The following is a 22,231-nucleotide window of genomic DNA, read 5'->3' on the forward strand; positions in this document are numbered from 1 at the left end:
AACTTTAGTTAATGTTTTAGTGCTCGCGGGTGATGCCTGTAACCTTTCCATATAATATGTTTGTGGTATGTTTCATAGCTTGTATACAGTGTATTATTGATTTTGAATTCACATACCCCAAATAGGGCCATCCAGATACACTTTCAACACATTTAGGTTGCCTTTGCGTGTTTGTGTGAACTTGGATTATTCCATACCACTCTTAGCCAATGACTATCGTTATTAGCATCATCATTGTTAACATTTTTGAATGATAATATCAAGCTAGCATTTAGATAGTATGGTAGCTCTAGGTATCCATGAGGGCAAGACTTCCATATGTACCCCCGCTATGCGTTGTGTAAGTCACATGAATAAGTTTAGGTGACTTTGGGATTAGGATTAGAGTCAAACTCAGTTTATGATTAGGGTTAGGGTTAGGGTTAGAGTTAGGGTACCAGGGGGGTGTTTCATAAAGCTGCTCGTAAAGTTACGAACGACTTACGAGTGACTGGTGATCAGTTCTTGTGCTGAATTATGGAAATTCTGATAAGTACAGCACATCAGAACTGATCACCAGTCGCTCGTAAGTTGTTCGTAACTTTATGAACAGCTTTATGAAACAGGGCCCTGGGCCCCGTTTCATAAAGCTGTTCGTAAAGTTCATCTACCATATATAATTCATCTGGGTTAACATGAAAAACTTTCGGCCATTGTTTTCATTTCAGAGATTTGACGACAGGAAGTGAGGTGGTCCCTTTTTTCCAATTTCCCCTGCCTCATGTTCTTTCTCGGATGAGGGGACTGAAAAGTTTGTATAATATCGCTTTTAGAAGAACAGGACAGTTAATTGGGAATTTCATTTGTGTCATCATCTAGGATTCAGCCTTTTCATTCAGTAAAGTAGAGTGAATATTATGATGTTGAACATCTCAAGGCAATTAAGTGTCAAATGTTCATATCTAATAATTCCTGATAAACGATCTTGACGTTGGCATCAATTCAAGTTTTGGTGGATTTTTCCAAATTCCTAGGGGAAAATTCAGATTGAGGGAGTAAATTTGGATGTTTGCATCAAAATACAAAACAGCTTTTGTTAGGATCAACCTTCTGATTTATAATCAGCACACAAATTGATAAACAGTGTACCTGAGTGACAGGAACAAAAAGAAGAAAATTTGTTTATTTCCATGCACACTTTGCCGTCCATAATTGTGATGGGGTATGTGAGTGGCATCCATTTTGAAGTGTTGTATTAAGAAGGATATAATAAGCCTAAAAACAATAAATTTTGTGCTTGTTTGCTTGTTTGTTTGCTTGTTTTGCTGGTGGCACTCATCAGATTTGCATTGCACATGCAAAACTTGATAAAAGCGTAGGTATGTGACTGAAAATTCGTCTTCTATTTGTGTTTTGCCATTCATAAACATGATTATAGGAGTGGCGGCCATTTTGAATTGAAAATAAGCTTAAAATACTCAATGCACCTCTTCAAAAGAAAAAATTTCTTGCATGTGTATGTAGAATTACTCAAGGAACAAAAATTTAAACAACTTTGATGGAATAATTGGTCATAAAATTGACGTAACTGGGATTATGATGGCCAAATTAGCATATCTGGCGGCCATTTTGGATTTCTGCATTTTGCCGAAAATGCTCAAGGTTACGCGAGTGGCATCAATCGGATTCGGAATCAGCACCCTCGAATTGACAAGAAACCACCAAAAAACATTGTATATATAAAAAAACAAGGTTAGGTGCACTTTCTATGGAGCCTAGCCTGGACTATATACCCGATGATGATACATAGAAATCGTACAGGCAAGAAAGCTCGTTCCGGATTTCGTCTCTGAAAAGTTAATGACAATCGGAAACACTTGATTTGATTTGCAGACCAGATCTTTGCACAACAGGTACGTCAACCCTCTGACATATTTGTCCTGATGTTGATTTCAGTGTTTGGTGCAGCATGCCATGAATGAGGTCCGTTTCACAGATTTTGCACATACATGTCTGTCAGGTTGTCTTCTGCTTGGGAATAGAAATTTCGAAGTTGTAGTCCCATACCCTTATATTTCTGTGGTGTATTACAGAGCTCGGGGGCGAAATCACCCGGCCCTTGCGGACTTGGCCTTTATGTTATGGTGCTAAGCCAGGCTTGCTGGAATTACAGAACCTACTTGCTACTTGGCAGTGTTCCTCTTAAAGACCCCAAGTGGAGTTTGAACTGGAGGTGGCGGCAGAGGGTGGACTCAGTTGGGGAAGACAGCAGTCTTTAAACTGATGTGGTAGTGATTGATAAAAGTGGCTGACTTAGCCTAGGGAGATTATAGAGTCTACACTTTTTTGAGGAAGGTTGTTCCATACGATATCATGCATATCCTTATGGTTCAAAGAAAGAAAGAGTTCATGTAAATTTATGTATCTGTGTCTCTAATTGGTACCTCAGGCTCAAACTGGTTTGAATGTTCCCTTCTCTTTCCAGTTTGGGACAAGGTAGATCTGTGAGACTGTGTAAAAAATCCCAAGATTGCATGATTGTGAAATGTCAAAATAGTGCACTTCCTGTCTGTTTTTGAGTGAGTTCCATTTGAACAAACCAAAAGGAACTGAATGACACTTGCTTTCGTGTTGTATGTGATTGTAACAAAGCAAGTTGCTTTCTGTCTTTGAACTTGTTCAATAGAGGAAATATTCATGTTGGTATCCAGGTCGGTCCCAAGCAGCACTAACGTAGTCAAGATGAGGATAAACAGAAAGATATAACTTCTCCTTCACAGAGGTTGAGTAAATTCATGGGGAAATTACGTCAGAGGAAATTTAGGGCACCTGATGCTTTCATTGTTGCTTGGTGAGTCTGGCTGCTCCACTGCAGCTGCGGGTTGTTCTGAATATCAACACCAAGGTACTAGCTTAATCTGCTTCTACTCTTCAAGGCCGGGTAATGCCAAGGATGTTGTATGATATACATGTACTGCCTGGGACTCTTTTCCTGGTGACAATTTCATTCTTGTCACTTGATTTCCTTTGGTGGTACAACAGACAATTATCACCAAATACTGAGTAACCTTGTTGTGCTTATGACATTGTCATGAATGTCATTGACACACACACACACAAAAAGGACTTTAGTCTTAATCCTGGAGGTGGCTCTTTCCCTATTTCATATCTGAGCTGAATGTTTATCGTGTCATTTATCTGAGCATATATATATATATATATAAATATATATATATATTTTTTTTTTTTTAATTTTTTTTTTTTTTAACCACACATTTACCTTTCCCGGCTCTTAATGCATTATATTCCATAGGAAAATTTAAGTTTTCACCATGGTCACTGGTCATGCTGTTTGTTGATGTAAATTAATTCAATTTTATGTCTGTGCCTAGTTAATGTTTACTTTAGTGACAGTACTACTGTACTCAATAGATCCTACTGTACTACATACTGGCTACAGCTACAGCTGAATAGTACATAGTGGAGTATGTCTTCTACAGTCCTAACCTAGCAGTTTCTAGTACTAGGTAGTACTCTAGAACATTACAGCTAACTGTTGATAATGGGCTCTATTTCAGTTGATGAATGCTTGTGTTAACCAGGGCATACTCGACCATGTACAGCTCCTCTTAGAACGATTATTTTCAATCTCATATAGTTGCAGACAAAAATTTTGAATTTTCTATGTCTGATATATTTATCTCAAATCATTACTTTCGTTCATTTTCTTTCATTGAATTTGTGGCAGCGTGCTGTATCATCCACAGAAGGGAAATTCCTCTGCCATCTATAGTGTCACATCCTCTATGTATCCAACGTCATGAGTGGCAACGTACTGTTTGCCATGATAGCCCGTCTGAAGGACGGGCTGCCGTTGTCGGCCACCACGGACCACGATCCCAACAGGAGGGTGCTGGAGAGCAAGAAGTACGCCAAGATACTGTCCAGAAAGGCCGCCCACTTCCCTGACAGATGTTCAATGTTCACTGGTAGCCACTGGCTCTAGTAAGGATAACATGTAGTCTATTATTATTGGTATTGTTTATATATCCTTTGTATTTCATTCTTGTTTAGCAGCAGCAGCAGCAGTAGTAGTAGCAGTAGTCCTGGTTGTAGTATTTTCTTTGGCAAACTTGCAGACATACAGTAGTGTATATGCTTTATAAAGTGTCAAGAGCAAAATTTGATAGAGTGTGGAGTTTGATAACCAAAGAATGTTTCCCTTTTAGAATCCCAGTAAAGAGATGTTAAATTGCATAATCAACACACATCATTTCCCACCAACATTCAGGAAAGACAGCATTCCATGACTGCATTGACTTGCAGTGTTCAGAAGCAATCAGAATGCAAAATGTCAGCATTTCATAACATGTGTTTAAACATAAATTCAAAAGCTGATCAAATGTATGTACTTCAAGGTTGACTAGAAGCATCTTATAAATGCTTTCATTTTTCTCCTCCAAAGCAGAACAAAATTTGTACAATAATTTGTAACATCAGTATGATGCCCTCTACTTGCTTGCTTGATCGTTTATCAGATACGTGAACATGATTCTGTTCATCTGTGTTGTGCATTTATTGTTATATCATTTTTGATAGCGTCATCTCATCTTTGGGTGTGTGTTTTATCACGATGTGCGAGGAGAGCTACCCCAGCGTGCTGGCCTTCTGCTTTTTGGACGAGCTCCAACGAGAGTTCATCTCCAGCTATGACAACAGGAAAGTGGACAGTGTGGTGCGGCCTTACGCCCTCATAGACTTCGGTGAGAGAGGGTGCTCAGCTCCTGAACAGTTGACCAGATTACTAACGGCTATTCAAATCTTAACACACCATCATGATAGAAGCTGTACCTTTAGAAAACTTGACTGAATCAAGCCTAACATAATCTCAACAACTAGAAATGCATTCAAGTTGGATTCCAAGAATCGAATTGTATCAAATGAACCAGTTCTTCATTGTATCACTGGTTTTGTGCATATTGTTATAGCAAACTTTAAAGGTTCTTGACAAGCCAAAAATCTAGGCTGGGACTTGCAAAGCAAGATACAATGAATTCCAGGGTTAAAGTGTATACAATGGGAACTGGTTGTTTGAAGAGCTTGTTGCTACAGTCTCAGAAAACAAAAATATTAATGTGCTCAAAGTTGAGAGAGTTATCAAACCAGATCATTCGTGGTGCACCAATCTATTTGTAACTAGGAGAAGATTTGTTTTTTCCTCCAGTCAACATTGTTCGATTTACAACCATACTGTTGAAGTGGTGTGCTGGCTGTTGTAGTGATTGTTCTTGACTCTTGTGCTGTGGAATTGATATTATAGAGAATAATGGTCAGAAAGAATGTAGGATTACTTTTTCCTTTCATTCATGAAGAAAATATTTGTATTAATATGTCTGACAACATTATCTAATCTCCAGCAAACAGTCCCACATGTACATGCCCATGTATGCATTTTGTTTTAAGGTCAGAGAATAGAGGGCAGTAATATATTAAACACAAATTTACATGGACTAGGAATGACGGAGTATATTCAGTTGACTTCAAAGAAAGTCCATCCTCGTTGCAATGCCATTGCAGTTTAGATCACCACAACTAAAATTTTTTTTTTCTTTTGAACACTGTATTTTCAATCAGATCGAGTAATACAAAAGACAAAACAGAGATACAACAACACACTGACCCTCAGCAACAGGAAGAAGTTCTCCGACATGACCCTGGAGGTAAAGCTCCGCCCCCCGTACCGGATCAGCATTGAGGATCTCCAGTCGTCATCAAATGCCAACGGTCACACCCCTTTCCACCAGGTCCAAACACATCAGCAAAGCCACCACAGAAATACAGCATTCCATACAGTGAACATTGTGGATGCAGACCCCCATGAACCAAAAAGTAAGCTCCTCTTCTTCTCTTAAAGGGACATAGTCCTGGTAGTATAGAGGGCGCTGTTGATGATACTGTTAGCATTGATACGAAGATTACCGAAGTTGAGCTGTCATCAAGAGTAAAGTGCGTAGGTGTTGCTAAGTAACGTTGCCTTCGTTGTCTTCTCTGCGCATCGCGCATTCTGTAGTAATGCCGGGGTGCGTGCATATGTGCTTCTTATCATGACATCACAAAAGGAGTTTGCTAAAGCTGTCATCCCCCTCGGCCGAATCATGAGCCGAACTGTGATCAGACCACTGACTACAGTGGATCGGACTTCTTCGGACTCTGGGGAAGTGGGCCAAAGCGTAAGCGCTAAAGAGGAGTCGATAGGGTAGGTCTCTATAGGAAACTTGTGCCATGCGCCCGCATACGCATTTGACTAAAACACTGGGACCATGCACCTTTAACCAACCAAACATCATAGATCCTCTGTAACCCTTGCTTTGCTGTGTTTTACAGGTTGGCATGCAAACTGGAGTGCTTTATACACCAATTAGCACAGATGTTTGGAAACTTACTGTCAATGAGTAGAGTTTAGTAGTAGAAGGCTTCACGGTACACCACATATTTTTTTCTTGGGTATGTGTGTGGGCCACATATACCTTCTACTACTAAACATTCTACTGCCACGGAAACCTTAAAAAATGTCATCAATGAGTAGAGATTACCTAATCCCCTTAATCTGTATTGTGTCACCGTGGCTTTCTTGTTGGACTGAGGCACATTGCTACACCTGAGAGAGGGCTCGCTAGTCTACAATTAGGGGCAGTTTAAATGGATTCCTGAATGCTGATGCCTAGCAAGTGCCTTAGCACATGGAGGGTTAATCAACATCCATGCATTGCTGATGGAAATGGAGTCTTTCTAGAGCAGATGGATTCCCTGCATTTGGCATCACATACTAATCAAATTTTTGCACTGCAATTATTATTGCACACAAGAAAACTGACCCCTTGCTATCATTATAAGACTAAAATGTGTATTACTTGGGGGAAAAAAGGGGGGGGGGGGATTCAGTGAAGGGGTGACATTTTATATCTTAATGCAAAGACTAAAGTCAGTATGAGCCTAAATCAAGTACCTACCGACTGTCAAATTGAACCTGAAATGGGATTTTACTTTAAAGCATCTGTTCTCTTCCTCCCGAGGCAGTGATAGAAGGGATAAAGATATTGACGGGTTTTTGTTTTTTAAATTGCTTCTGATACACAAAGAAATAATGTTGTTTTTTGGCGTTTTGTTGTTGTTGTTTTGCTTTTCTTTTCTTTTCTTTTTTTTTCTTTTTTGCTATGACTCTATTTCACCCACCTGTGATATGTCCAGTTACTGGGTTAATATCATTTGGAGTGTTATTCACGTTAAGCCGTGGCTGGCTAATACTATTGGTAAATCTTAAAATGTACTTGCCTGTCCCTAGCAAGACATTGATAGGATAGCGAGGATACCTGTAACATTATTCTTTCAATTACAGTCATATATTGAAAAAAAAAATACTACCTGAGGAAAAATATTTGTGTGAAAGCAGTGAACCAGAGTCAGGTAAATGATGGCCCAAGAATATAGCAATACAAGGAGTGACAGTGGATCAAGTTTATCCATTCTTTCATATCACCAAGCAGTGTGTGTGTCTTAGTGTGTGATGCACTGTGATGCTTTCATCTACAGTATATGTTGAGTTTGAAAAATTTTGTTTTCAACTGTGACTAAGTCACACTGTGATATGCCTTTGTACAGTCATGCTCACCAGATGGCGCTATACAAGAACATTGTATAGAAGGCCATTTCTTAGGATTTCATGAACAAAAAATACAAATATCCAGTCACAGAACCAGTCAAAAGCAATAGAAAATTCATGTCAAAGGTTAAAATGTCAAAGGTTATGTCAAAGGTTAAGTAAAAGGTTATGTCAAAGGTCATGTCAAAGGAGATGTCAAGGTTGATTTTAGGAGTGTCTGTATGCCTTCAGACTGAAAACCTTGGGAAGTAATCATTGTTTATCTGTACAATTAGCTACTTTCTGAAATTGGTGGATGATATATTCTTTTTCATTATTTTGTGCATACTCTGTCTACAAAGCTAAATCATGACAGCAGACAGGGGGCAGCACATCATTTTAATACTGTAATTGATTTGAGGAAGGCTTATTCAGAGAGCTGCAATTCATACAAAGGGCATAGGAAGTTTTAGTTTAGCTGAAAGCTGTTTGAATGTTTGTTTTGAATCCATGGTCGATTCTGCTGTAAGTGAATTATCATGATTGATTGGTTTTTGAAGCACTACAAATAAGGAAAATGTATTCTACAAAATACCTATTAAAACTATGGTCCTTACAACCACCAGTCCCACAAATGCACCATTGTTAATAGTAAGCAGCCGTCTTTCTTTTTTTCTTCAAAGTTGAATAAATTTGTGCTTGTCCAAACAAACCACTGAACATGGATATGGACACAACCAATCAATTAGTGCAAAACACTGTTTCAGTACTATTCCATAGGCTATACCACAGTGTACACACATCATAATGAGTTGAAATAAACCATCATTACATTTTGATGTTTTTGATGGGTTTTTTTTTGTGTGTAGGTAGGTAGTTAAAAAAAACAACAACACTTGGATGTCATTCTAAACCCGTTGAGGATGAGTTCTGTGTGTAGGTAGGTAGTTCAAAAAAAAAGAAAAAAAAACACTTGGATGTCATTCTTAACCCGTTGAGGATGAGTTCTGAGTATACTTGGGCAAGTGTCTATGGGAAATGCTTGTTGTAGCAAAATCTGCCCGTCCTCAATGGGTTAATGAGTATGCAGGGTATGTATTATATCAACAATTTCAGGTTAAAGTCTGTAAATTCCTTAGTGATGTACATGGGGGAAGGGGGGGGGGGGGGGAATGGAGTATTGTGTGTGCAGCTGTGTGCAATGGACAAACAGTGGACAGAGAAGAAGAGAGAGATATTGTATAAATATTTGCAGTCTTTTCATTCTGAAAACCTGGAAGTAGTGATACATTTGAGGAAGGGTGAAAAAGAAAGAGAAAAGAGACTGTCATTTTTTGTTTTTGATTTGCGGCTATGCTGCAAATAGTAACATAAGCAGGCATATTGAAATGTATTTTGTATTTGAGTATACATTGTACATTAATTTTGTGTAAGCACATGAATATTCAACTTCTGCTGTTTTTCTCTATCTATCTATCTATCTGTCCATGTATGTGTAATATATGTCTGCGTGTTGGGAGGTATATATACAGTATGTTTTGATTGGATGAAGTGAAATTAATAAATTGAAAATATATTGTACATGAAGAAGATGATCCTCAAATTGGCAGTACATTGTTGTAGATTAGGAAATAGAAAGATGGTTGAGAATGCTTAAAACAATGTACAATTCATACATTATGTGAAAATATCTATCAAGAAAATAGCAACAGCAAGAGGAAATCAATATCAGTAGTTGCTATTCATTATAGTGGCTTGTGATTCCTCTACATTTTTTTTTTCTTTTTAATCCATTCATATCTGATCAGTGCCTACATTTGTTTGCTGGTTTCCAATTAATTTGATGCCGGTATTTGCCCAGCTGTGAGGGATCAGCGTTACAGACATTGATGGTTTACTTTGAGCTGTAACTTTGTATCATTATCTACACACACACACACACACACACACACACACACACACACACACAAACGCATACACAAACCTGTGTAGCAAGAAATGTCAAGCGTGCAATTCACACAGGCATAATGTGTGATATGTGAAAGTGATGAAGGAGATCTGTGCAACGTGTCCAGTGTGTCTCATTTCTGTACCTCTGAAGGGAGAGATATAGGAATATATTCGGTTTCCAATATATTTCATGCACCTAAATAGGTGGAATTAGCCTGCATCAGTGCACATTTGGTAAGAGTAAATTTGAATTAGTTTTTGCAGTTGTTAATTATCCTAAATGTATTGTTAAAAGTTGACTTTTTTATGCTGAGAGCATTTTGCCTGTAGTCATATTGTTTGTGGATGTTCACTTTTCTCTCTATTTTAATATAGTTTTAAACTCAAGAGGGTGATTTTATGATAGTGCCATGTGTTTCAGTTGTTCTAAGAGCATTCTACATAGTTGTGTAATTTCCTGTTTTCAATGTCTTAATTTTGTTTTAAGTAGATAATATAGGGTTATTATATTACTTCTTGGTTGAAGCTGCCAGATTGTGGGTATGTGTAGTAAATTTAGTGCACAAGTGTTGACCAGACACTATTTATCTGTTCTTAATGCACTGTGAATTAAAATGTATGATTTTGAAATGTGGCAACTGCTGCTGGAGGAATTTGCGTACAGGTTTCTGAAATAATGAAAACTCTGGTCTCCGTAGTAGGCTGTTGATGTTCACATGAGTTAAAATTTCTATCTCACTCTCTGTGAGAACATTCAAACAATGGGAGAAATACATTCACCTAGAGGAAGACTGAATTATTGTTATGTTGGGCACTTCATACAGTGTATATCATTAATGTTCATGTTTTCTCCCTTTTGCTATGTTTAGTTTTGTTGTCGAAGATGAGGGATGAGGCCTTGAGAGCATGTGGTTTTGCATGCTACAGTGTGTCAGATTGCTGTCATGCTGATTGCTATGCAGATTATCATTTTTTTAAATGTAGTTCTTCAAATGCATTTATTTTTGTCAGAAGTGAAGGTGGATCTTTCACATGAATAGTTTTGTCAAGTATGGCAGTAGTGTCAACATTAATCCTGTCAAAACCTTTCCCATCTCTCTGATGTGGCGATGTGAATCGGTCCTCGTTTTTTTTTTTTTATCCCTTTTGTTTTTTTATGCCTCCGCCACGAAGTGGTGCCGGAGGCATTATGTTTTCGGGTTGTCCGTCCGTCCGTCCGTCCTTCCGTCCGTCCGTAATGAATTTTGTGGACAGGGTAACTACCAAAACCTTTTGAGGTATCCTAATGAAACTTGGCATGTATGTGTATTAGGGGGTGAAGTTGTGCCTATCAACTTTTGGGTGCACATGCTCAAGGTCAAAGGTCAAAAGGTCAAGGTCAAATGCTTAAAATTTTACTATTTCCCCCATATCTATGCAATGCCTGAAGATATTTTCTTGAAACTTAGTGTATACATGTACTACCCAATTAAGATTCTCTGGTGAAAGTTTGGGGTCATGAGGTCAAAAGGTCAAAGGTCAAAAGGTCAAGTAAAATGTTAAAATTTCACTTTTTTCTCTGTATCTTAGAAATTGTTCAAGGTATCTTCATGGAACATAGTGTATATGCATCTACTGACTGGCAGTGGTTATCTAGGGAATTTAGGGTTCATGGGGTCAAAGGTCAGGGGTCAAAGGTCAAGGGCAATACTTCAAAATCTTAATATTTTCCTTATATTTATGCAATGCCAGCAGGATATTTTTTTTTTTTTTAAACTTGATGTATGCATGTCTAACCCAATAGAGATTCTCTGGGATTTTTTTTTTTTGCCAAGAAGGTCAAAGGTCAAAAGGTCAAAGATCAAGTGAACGTGCTGAACATACTTTTTTCTCCATATCTCGGAAGTGGCTCAAGTTATCTTGAAACTTAGTACATGCTGAATTTATGTATGTTCTGCGTGACAGTGCTTCTCTTATAAATCAAAGGCCAGATGAAAATGATAACAATTTACTGTTCAATACAGAAATTGCGCTTTTTCTCCATACCTTGAAAATTACTCAGTGCATAAACTTATGAAATGGTCAAAGTCAAGTTAAAGTTCTTAAATCCCCAAATACATGCTCTCCTATTCATCCAATTAAACATAGGTCAAGGAAGGTAAACATTCAATACATTTGTGACAAACATGTCATTTTAATATTTTGCCAATTTTGTGAAAATGTAACACACATTGTCCACATGTACTATAGACCTATTAGGAGAATCATGCATTATGGCGGAGGCATACCAGTCGCCATAGCGACATTTCTAGTTTTTTTATATTTCTTTTACTGCCATACAGCTTCTGTCGGTTATTGCACATGTCTAACAAATTCTGCATGTTTTTATAAATGTAACATGTATAATATACTTCCGGAAAAGAACAGTATCTTAGTCTATATTCTCTGTTCTTTCCCACTTCTGTTCACAGATTTTACGAGACCATTCAACACACTAGACTGGATGGCGAAGTTACTACTTGTTTTGTCAATACTTTGTGGCACGTTAAATCTGTCACGAATTATTCTAGTATTGACATTTGGTGCCAAAGCGGTGAGTATATAACTCAAAGACTTGTGTTCCTTGTAGGAAGAGTTACCACAAAGTAGTATTTTTTATCTACAGGGTACATTGTACAAAAGAGGACAACACAAAATATATATATCAATTCCATTTTACCTTTTTTTCTGCAGTCTCAAAGAAAATATGTGAATACACCAGTTGCTTGATAGGGATGCTTTTTTTTTTCTTGTTCCTCATATACATCTGCATGTAGATTCTTAATCATGGTGATATTCTTCTTTTCCATGTAACACTGGTTTAACCCTTAATGTGCCAACTCATCTTTTAGTGAGTGCCAATGTGCTGATCCTTCAGTACCAGCTCTCTGGGGAGAATCGAGATGAATGAGATTAATTGTCCAGTGAAAAAAAAAAAAATCTGGCAGGCAGACAAATGTAACTTGGATGCTTTCTGTTTCCCACAACAATGGAATCAGTCATGCAGGCAATAGATCATCAATAGTCATAAAATCATACTTTTGAAGCAGGCTTTAAGTTATGCCAAACTTACTAAACGTACCAAACTGTGACTGGATGTTGATTACAAGAAAGCCACATCTCACTCTGTCATTTGTGTGTATTAAAACATGAATGTGGCATCACAACTGATTGACAGATTGTCTTTTATTAACATAAATAAACACTGATTAGTCAATGCTTTAATAGTAGCCATGATAAAAATCATGGGCATACATACTCATTTTGAACTCCAGCCAACTGTCAGGTTTCATATCCACTAGACTACCGAGCTTCCACCTACAGCCAGTTATGGTTTCAATCCCTTATAGCAGCGGTTATTTTATATTTATTAAAATCAATGATTCTTTCTTGAAGTTTTTATTTACGTCAGTGAAGGGAAATTTATCAATCAGTTAGAATAGAAATAACTCAACAAAATAATCATTAATTTGAATAAATGTGGCATGTAAAGTGTCAAGAATAACTCCATGCTGCATTGCATGTTCGTGTGATGATTGGTAGAAAGTGAACATTTTGAAAAAATTATCACAAGCCATACATAACATGGTGAAAGGTGTTGATGAATATTTGTGCATGAAAATTATTGCCAAGTAATTTGTTCTTTTTTGCCTTTTTTTCCAGTACGAGCCAGAGGAGCAGATCATTGTCATCAAGGCCATGCTGACGCTGCTTGTGTCATCGCTGCTCTGCTACCGCCAGGCCTTCACTCTCTGGGGGACGGTGGCCAAACGTTCCCCCCGCGAGGTGGCTGTCTGCACCCTCATCATCCTCTGCAACCTCTACCTCTACCACCTCTACTGGCGATTCCTCTTCACCGTCGCCTTCCACTCACTCATCGCCATTGCCGTCACGATAAAGTTGAGGGCGGGCTCCTTCGAGTGGAAACTTCCGCACTACACAGTATGAGAGAGAGAGAGAGAGGCCATAGACAACAAGTATGGAGAGATACAAACATATTTTTACCAAGAATTCCAATTCATGTTTTATGCAGTTGGTAGAGTTTCAAGTGTAGAAAAGAGGAAGATTCTTTATGTAGGAGCACGTACACCTAGTCTAGGTTTCAGCCTGTAATGTGTTGCATCCTGTGATGGCCTTCCAACAATTATTTTTTTCTTTTCACAGGAAATTGTTTCAGAGCAAAATCATTTCATCTGTATATGACTATGATAAAGCAAGATGCCATTTTTTTTTTAAATTGTTGAGGTGTTGCAAAGCACAGGCACATCTCCCACATTTTGTTTATACTGCAATAAGTATGGTAAGAAATTGGGATACGATAGAATAGAATGTACTAGTTGACTTGTATAGGAAAGGCATGGTTAGCCCTATGTGTGCTTAAACACTTAGCTTCACTTGCCAAACTTTTTTACATTGGCATTCAGTAATCCATCCAAACTTGGCCTAGTTGTAGATTAGGAGGCCCACTCAGATGTAGCAATGTGCCTCAGTCCTAATGGAAGGCCATGGTGACACAATAGGGATCAGAGGGATTAGCTAATCTCTGCTCATTGACAGTCAGTTTAGTCAGCAAATTAATTGGGATTAAAGATTATCTGAGATTGGTTAGAAAATAATCATAATGGTGAGGAAATGAAATCCCTGTAATTATTTTTTTTTCTTGATTCAGTCATCACTGTAAGACATTAATGAGGGACAATGAAAGAGTTTGAGCGAAAAATATGTTGGGATTTGTCAAAAGGGATTGTGGTTCTGATAGTGGTGAATTTAGCCTGTAAAGATTTTGTTACCCTGAATTTCTTTAGGCTATAATACACAGGGACACTGCTAGAGTGGTTACTGATTGTCATGTGCACAGTATAATGGGTGCAGGATGCTACAATGTACATGCAGACCTCTCAACCATTCTGAATTTGGAGAAAAGGATCTGAATTGTCACCATTCCCAGCTCTTGTTTCAGTAGGAATTTCCTGTTTTCTGGATAAATTTACAACACAGTCCCTATGGGAACTGCTCTTTCTTTTCCTATTTTTGAGTCAGTTCATCCCTATTTTTCATTCGGAAAGGTTGGGAGGTCTGTACATGCATCATACAGCAGGGCCCTGTTGCATAAAAGTTTGGATCAAACACAAGTCAGAAAATGAAACATAAGTCTCTGAATACTTGGTTCTGATTGGCTGATACCTGACTTATGTCTGATGTTCTGACTTATGTTTGATCGCATCTTTTTGTGCAACAGTTCCCAGGTCTTCCAGTTAGTCATCTCTCTTGATTTGGGGCCTATCAGAGTGTACTTCTGAAAATTACTGTCTGTTGGCCTTGGGGAAAATGTTAGATATCTACTACCTATGCTAAAACTTTATCTTGCCCTCAATTTAGTCTAAAACATTCTTCCAAAAGATTTCCTGCAGTTAAAAACTTGCAATTTTAAAAACACAGGTGCACCAGACACAAAAATATAACACTCTAAGGATATTCATTCAGTTAACTATTGAAATATGTGTCTTGTGTAATACCATAGTATCTGTCCTGTTGAATGAAACACCCATTGTAATGGTGATGACAAAATGGAAGCAAGCAGACCCCTCTTGTCTGGGAATCAAATATGTTTTGCAATCAACATTCAAGACCATGTTTTTAAAGTACCATTGCATCCACAAAGTTCACTTCATTTAAAGCAATTGCTGTATATATTTATTTTCACAGCTCACTGCGAGAGATAAAGATAACTTTCGTCTCATTTTACTTCATTAACTATAGGAGGATTTCTGTGTTTGAAAGGAGTAAAATTTTCTTGGTTCTGTTGTGTATGGAAGTAAAAAGGTTTTACAACAACAAGGTCCACTACTGCTACCACTTGATATTTCCCACATTTCTATATGAAAGTTTTATTAGGTGAAGAAGCCACTATTGTTCTCTTTTTAAAAAGCATAGTTGCCTGTTTTGAATGCTGTAGCCTTGAATGAGGGGGATGTTAATTGGATATGAAAATTTTGATTAAGAATCTAGCAATTACATGAAAATTGTGGTCTTTCTAATTACAGGGGCAGATCCAGGAATTCCATAAAGGGGAGGCGCCTTTACAAAATTATGGGGGGCGCACGCGCCCCCCCCCCCCATTTTATCTTTTTATTTCTTTTGCTTTAACAAAAATTAGAGAGGGGACGCGCACCTGGTACGCCCCCCTCTGGATCCGCCACTGTAATTAAGCCTTGATTTACATGTAATTTTTATGAGCTTAGGCTGAGTGACTTAAAGCAAAATTTCTCTACCTACATGATATCTTTGATTTTATTGTAAAATCAGAGCATATGGCATATACATAAAGAAATAGTTTTGTCACAGTGTGTGATATCATCAATCAAGCCTCATGATATTTGGCCTAGTAATTGCTTCCTTCATCTTCATTGCCCATGGGAAAACAAACTAAAAATGTTGAAAACTGAAAATCTGTTTGTGTAAATGTAAGCTTGATTTTTACATTGTACAGTGCACTTCTGTTATAATTATTAAACATGGTTATGACAAAATTTCAGATACAACAAAGTAAAATTCAGGACCCAAATTTATCATCTATACATGTTTATGCACTTTATTTGTTTGGTTATAATGAAATGTCAATATTATGAAAGAAAACTGTCCGTCCCAAGGACTACATTATAATGGGAGTTGCTTTTAAAACAGATTCAAAATTTTACTGCAACTATGGCTGAAAGTGAGACAACTCAATGATCAGATGTTTTTTTTTTCTTTGGTGCCTTGAAAATGTATTTTGATGCTTTGTTTTACTTTTTTGCTAAGGAAGAGCAATCATGATAATCTTTGAAGAAACATTGTGTACATGTCCATGAAAACACTGACTGCAGCCAGTAACATTGTCTGCATCAGTAGCATGTTGTTTCAAGACTAAAACATTACTTTAAATATTTCAGTATGAAAAGCTAGAACTGGAAGAATGTTATAGATATTCCTTTAGTCACATAAGGCGTTTTCACATCAGCCCGAAAAAATCCAAGCTCGAGATATTTTTTAACTTCCCAAGTCAGAAAATAGCGCGCTATTTCGAAACATCGGGCTGATGTGAAAACGCCTATAGATGTATGTATAAATTTTCACAGTCTTATGTGAAAAACAAAGAACATGAAACCAAAGACAGTAATTCCTTCCTTGTGATAACATGCATGTTTGAATTGTTATGTTCTCAGTTGCTTTGCAGAAAACTAGTGAGTTTTGTATAACAAAGTTGTATGCATTTGATAGCCTATATAGGTGATTTAAAAGATGAGGTTGTCTATTATATTATCTCAAATTAATGTTTTTGAAACCTCATGATGATGATCTTGCTGCTGGCTAATACAGTATTGACTGTTATAGAGATATTGTTTGAAAAAAAAAAGAACAATAACAAACACACTGATTTGTATCCAACCTGTAGTATGTAATGCCTAAGCCTTTCTCGCTCTGGTTTGTGATCTTTGAGGATGTGTTAAAAAACAATTAATGAACAAATTTACTCACTTTTGTTGACATTGGTGCTTTCCAGCTGCAAGCAATTGTAATACATGTACAATGTACCACTCGTTTAAAATTATACATGTATGTGAACAGAAGATAGTTGTAATATATGCTGTTTTGAAAGACAGCTGTTGAAATACAAGTTAGAAATAAAAATGTATGGACCCATTTCATTCATTCAAGGTTGTACTTTAGTAATGTTTTTACATTATTTTTTTTTCCTATGAAAGATTTTGGGTTTTTCGTATTTGATCTTCTCATGTTTCCCTTCTCATTTCCTCCGCTATCTCTTTCCACACATATTCTTGGTCGTGAGCTCTCATTGTGTTTGATGCTGTAACTTTGATCGAATGGAATTGATGTTGACTACTTTAGTACAATGTATACTGCTAACTACTGCTGTTACTACTTCTACTACTACTACTCCTCCTACTACTACTACTACTACTACTACTTCTACTACTACTACTACTACTACTACTACTACTATGACTACTACTTCTACTTCTACTACTACTACTAGTACTGTATCTTCTACACACCTACTACTATTACTAATACTACTACCACTACTACTACTACTATACTACTTCTACTGTTACTACATGTACTATATTACAACAGCTGCTACTACTACTGTCAGTGTGTTATCAGACAAGCTTTACATGAATTATGCATTTAAATGTATGTGTGATTGTATTTAGGTGCCTGTCTTGTATCTGTGTTTGTTTGTGTGTGTGTGTGTGTGTGTGTGTGTTGGTGCCTGCATAAGCGCGTACGTGATAGGAGGGATGGGGAGAATGAGAGACCAAAATTTGTGTGTGTGTTTGTGTGTGTGTGTATGTGTGTGTGTGTTTGTGTGTATGTGAGAGAGAGGAGAAAAGGAGAGAGGAAGAGAGAAAGAACTGGTGGAGTAGGGATATAAGCATACAGGAGTCATGACACCAAATATCTGTCGCAGAGACACGACTAGGCATCCTTCCCTGAGACGCTGGGTACAGCAATACCAATTTGTACACATCTGCGCCCCAAAACGAGATAATCCCACAACTTGTCAAAAATGTCAAAATTCCTAATCGACTGGTTTATCAGCCCTAGGCTGGGAATTCAGACCCGTTGCAATCTTTCCAGAAAAAAGAAAAAGTTTTTACGTGTATTCAAGGTTAATCGATCAGTGATGGTATACATGAAACTATGGTTGTATTTTTTTTAAATCATGATCATGGTTACAGGCCTACTGACAAATGTTGGAGAATACAGCCCACATTTTCGAGCGTGGTTAAGAAACAAACTTTTTCTTTAACGCATGAGGTTTTCCTTTCGTTTGACAAATTTCAAATACATTGTACAGTGGTTAACATATCCTGCAAGTGACACAATAGACTAAAAAGAAAAGTTAAAAAGAAACACAATATTGCAAGATGCTGTCAAATGCATGTTATATTCAGCATCATATAACTTTTTATCGAGAAAAAAAATCATAGAGATAATTTCAAGTATAGATAATGAATTCTGTATAGGCCTATGGTCATCGGCTACATTACATTGTCTGTGTGTTTCAGTCCATTGCTTGACGCAAAGCGCTCACAGGAGTTTAGAGCCCGAATCAAAATCCACGTACAAATGTGTTGACAATGGAGAGCTCGTTCACCAGTTCAACCCGATTTGGTTGTACTAAACATAATTATGCATCATATACTTCTTGTTTTGCGTTGCTTTTACTCCTGTAGGACCCCATGGAAGATCCGAACAAAATCATTATAATAATGAATCTGAAATGGGCAATCTATTCGTTTTGTAATTTTTGATTACTCTATTATGCTTTAAGTTTTCTTTGTATTTTTTAATGTGAAATGGAAAATAGACAAACAAACAAATAAACAAACAAGCTCCTGCAGTCCGAAATTGTGGCATGCATATGAAGTACGTATGTATATGCAATGGGACTATTAACAGTAACCTCCTCATAGGAGCTAAAATTCTTATTCGTTTTATTGGTTCCAGAGAGAGGTTGCTTTCTTCATAAGGTTTATTCGATGAAAATATGGCGGATAGGCCTAAATTTGACATGTACGATGTTATTCTGAATGTCTGAAAAAATGTTAAAGTAGGACAGATGGCACTGCTCCACGTCGGTTTAGATAAACATAAAGGACTATACCCTTCCTACGTTAAATTCTCTTCAGTTCCTGCAATTTTCCCGCAACTGCAGAGTTTTGTTTTACTGTGCTACGTACTAGTTTGGTCAACATTTTGAACCTTGATAATAATCAAAGATCTGTACACTGAGACTACTACAATGACCGCTGTCACATCATTCATACCTTCCAACCAGCTCGTTGACTTACCGCTAGTCTTGCTAAAAGACGTGAAAATCGCTCATCAGAATGTATCAGAACTGCAGGATGGGACAGAAGCATCAATACCGATGGTCTAGATTACTGAGTTTGCCTCAAACTTGTCCCCACAAAGGTCATAGACTCTTATCCATCAACGGGTGTAAACGTACACCTTTACAGATATTATCTTGTCAAAATAGTCTTATATTGCCTAATTTATAATGTATCCTATCACCATATGGGTGATTACCATGAGCTCATCCAAGATTTTGTCCGTTAACCATTCTATTGTCTTGACTCTACACATAGTGAACTTTGTGGTAATGCATTTTAATTGATTGTTATATACAGACGTTTCATGACCTGATCATTTTGTATTGTTCATTTCTCTGGATATGGCTACCGTACAGCTGTTTTTCGTGTTATGTTAATATTTCGTTTGCATTGCATATTCACTTCTGAATATAGGTGAGTACAAGCAACAAAATAAAATGTCAAACCAGCCTTACATGAAGACTAGAAATGAACGAGGGAATTGACCGTTTCTCCCGCGCTTTCTTTCATCAAATTTTACCTCGCAAGTGGCGCCTTCGTCACCTCCCCAACGTGGAAGCTGAAGTGAAGGCGTTGTTTGGCTGTACCAGCTGGAGAAATGGTCCTCCAGCCCATTGTGTGTCCCCCTATTCCCCCTTGATGGCCCAGGATTATGGAGTGTGCGTCGTGTTTATAGTCTATGGATGTGTATCTATAAAGCGTCCTCGTATTGTGTATGATATATTTGCTCTTCAATACATTCTCACTCCACCTTCCCCCCCCCCCCAAAAAAAAAAAATGAATAAATAAATAAATAAGTGACATAAAATGAAATAAAATAAAAAAATGATATTCCACAATCAATTTGACTACCAATTGGCATGCATGCCTTGAATTTCTGTCGTTTAAGTTCACTGCGCTGAAACGTAATAGGCCAACAATGAGAAATGTTCCCACAGGCTCACATTACAAGGCTATTTGTTTAAGATATGTCGTTGTGCCTTTGCTTCCCAAACATACCTGTAGAATGAAATCCAGTAGTAGCATTTCTATTCATTATTACATGCCCTCTTCAAATACAAAATAGATAATAATAAGCAACTCTGTGTAAATCAAGTCAATTTATTTCTACTTGTGAACACTCGTTCACACACACAGTTTGAAAACCGTTTGAAGAGAATGATATGAAGAGTTTGTTCGCAAAAACCGATAAGTCTATATTTGCCAAATGGAGATATTTGCGATTAAAGGTCAAGAAAAATAAAGAGAATAATAAGAAAATTTTTGCTTCTTTTGACCATAACTTCAAAAATATACCTTTATATGTCGTGACCAATATATCATTTCAAAGGTATTATTTTGTACTTTATGACAGAGACCGTACTTTAAGATTTTCAAAAATGGACTTATCGGTTTTGCGAACAAACTCTTCATATGCTTTTACAAAAAACACAATAGGAAACGTAAAATATAACCATTAAAGAACATGAGTTCAATTTATTCTCATCCTTTTTGACCTGAAAACAAAATTTGGTTGTATCTTTTTCACTCATCATTTATTCGTTTCCGTCTTTTTATCTCTCTCTCTCTCTCTCTCTCTCTCTCTCTTTCTCACTCTTTCATTACAAATAAGTTTTGTTTCTTTATCTTCGGATCAGTTTTGTCAATGCGATTCCTTTAGTCATATTGCTGTAAATCACCAGGGGGAAATCTGTAGTTTTTAAACAAATACAAACAAAATCATATTCGAGCAGATAGCCTTTAACATCACACGCCTTTTAATTCATGCTACTGTGATGAATGAACGTGTGTGTGTGTGGGTCACGTGTGTAGGGAGGGGGGGGGGGGACACGATCCCTATTTTGGGGACAAGATTTTCGAGAACATCTTCGCTGGTATATAAGAACAAGCATCCCATAAAGTCACACCCCTGTGCATCAACGGCGTTAGTTTGGGAAGAAAGTGGGCTTTACGACATGGATTTGAGCTGAGGATCCGTCTCTACGGACAAAGATTCCACGCCGAACAATCATCTTTCGGGAAACAGTTTTGGAATAGGTATTGTCTGCAAGCGGTGAGTGGTATACAGTACATTCATATCTACCACTGCTTTCTAAATGCAATGTTATTAGGTCTTGTTCCTGTTTTGATAGTTTATGATGTATTCAGGTCATCCAGTATCGCACGTCGTTAATGATTTTGTTGTTGTTGTTGTTGTTGTTTGTACGGTTGTACTTAGAAATAATTTGTTTCGTCATTCATAATGTTGTCCTGTAAGAACTGTTGGATAGAAAATACCGAAAATACTTCTGTGCGAGTATATGTAATGCTACCTTTTGTGATAGCTGCTAAGTGGTGACATTTATCGTCATTTGTTCTGTGTAAGTTATAAATTCGACGTTAGATTATGCTTATATACATGTATTTTTTCGTACAAATGAACGTGCTGCAGCAAAATGCAAAATGTGTCACGGTTGTTCTAGATGTGTGAGACTCTTAATGTGACTTCATTGTTTTACTGACTGTTTGACTGCAGTGTAATTTACTATCCTTTTCACAGTAAGATAACGATTGCTTCAAGGCCATGAAAACGAATCGAAATATGCTATACATGTATGTATGTGAGTATGTGACGATAGTATGTGAATAGTAACAAGCAAAGGCGGTTATGCCATCATTTCGTTACGATGATAACAAGTCCGCATTAAGGATAAGTCTGCCCACCAAAATCATGATAACACGTATCATAACGTGTTTC

General features: G+C 37.4%; 1 protein-coding gene across 1 annotated transcript; it reads left to right on the forward strand.

The window, feature by feature from the left end:
* The first annotated feature begins 3,735 nt into the window (after positions 1–3,735).
* LOC139716571 (vesicle-trafficking protein SEC22a-like) lies at positions 3,736–15,231 on the forward strand. The gene is made up of 5 exons (XM_071628101.1): positions 3,736–3,984; positions 4,579–4,742; positions 5,614–5,868; positions 12,019–12,140; positions 13,250–15,231. The coding sequence occupies exons 1-5, from the start codon at positions 3,800–3,802 to the stop codon at positions 13,532–13,534; spliced, it is 1,011 nt and encodes a 336-aa protein (XP_071484202.1). The 5' UTR covers positions 3,736–3,799; the 3' UTR covers positions 13,535–15,231.
* The last annotated feature ends 7,000 nt before the right edge of the window (positions 15,232–22,231 follow it).

The sequence above is a fragment of the Diadema antillarum genome, unplaced genomic scaffold (assembly GCF_040938485.1).
Source record: "Diadema antillarum isolate AM-2024a unplaced genomic scaffold, OU_Dant_1.0 scf00000067, whole genome shotgun sequence".
NCBI classification, from domain to species: Eukaryota; Metazoa; Echinodermata; class Echinoidea; order Diadematoida; family Diadematidae; genus Diadema; species Diadema antillarum.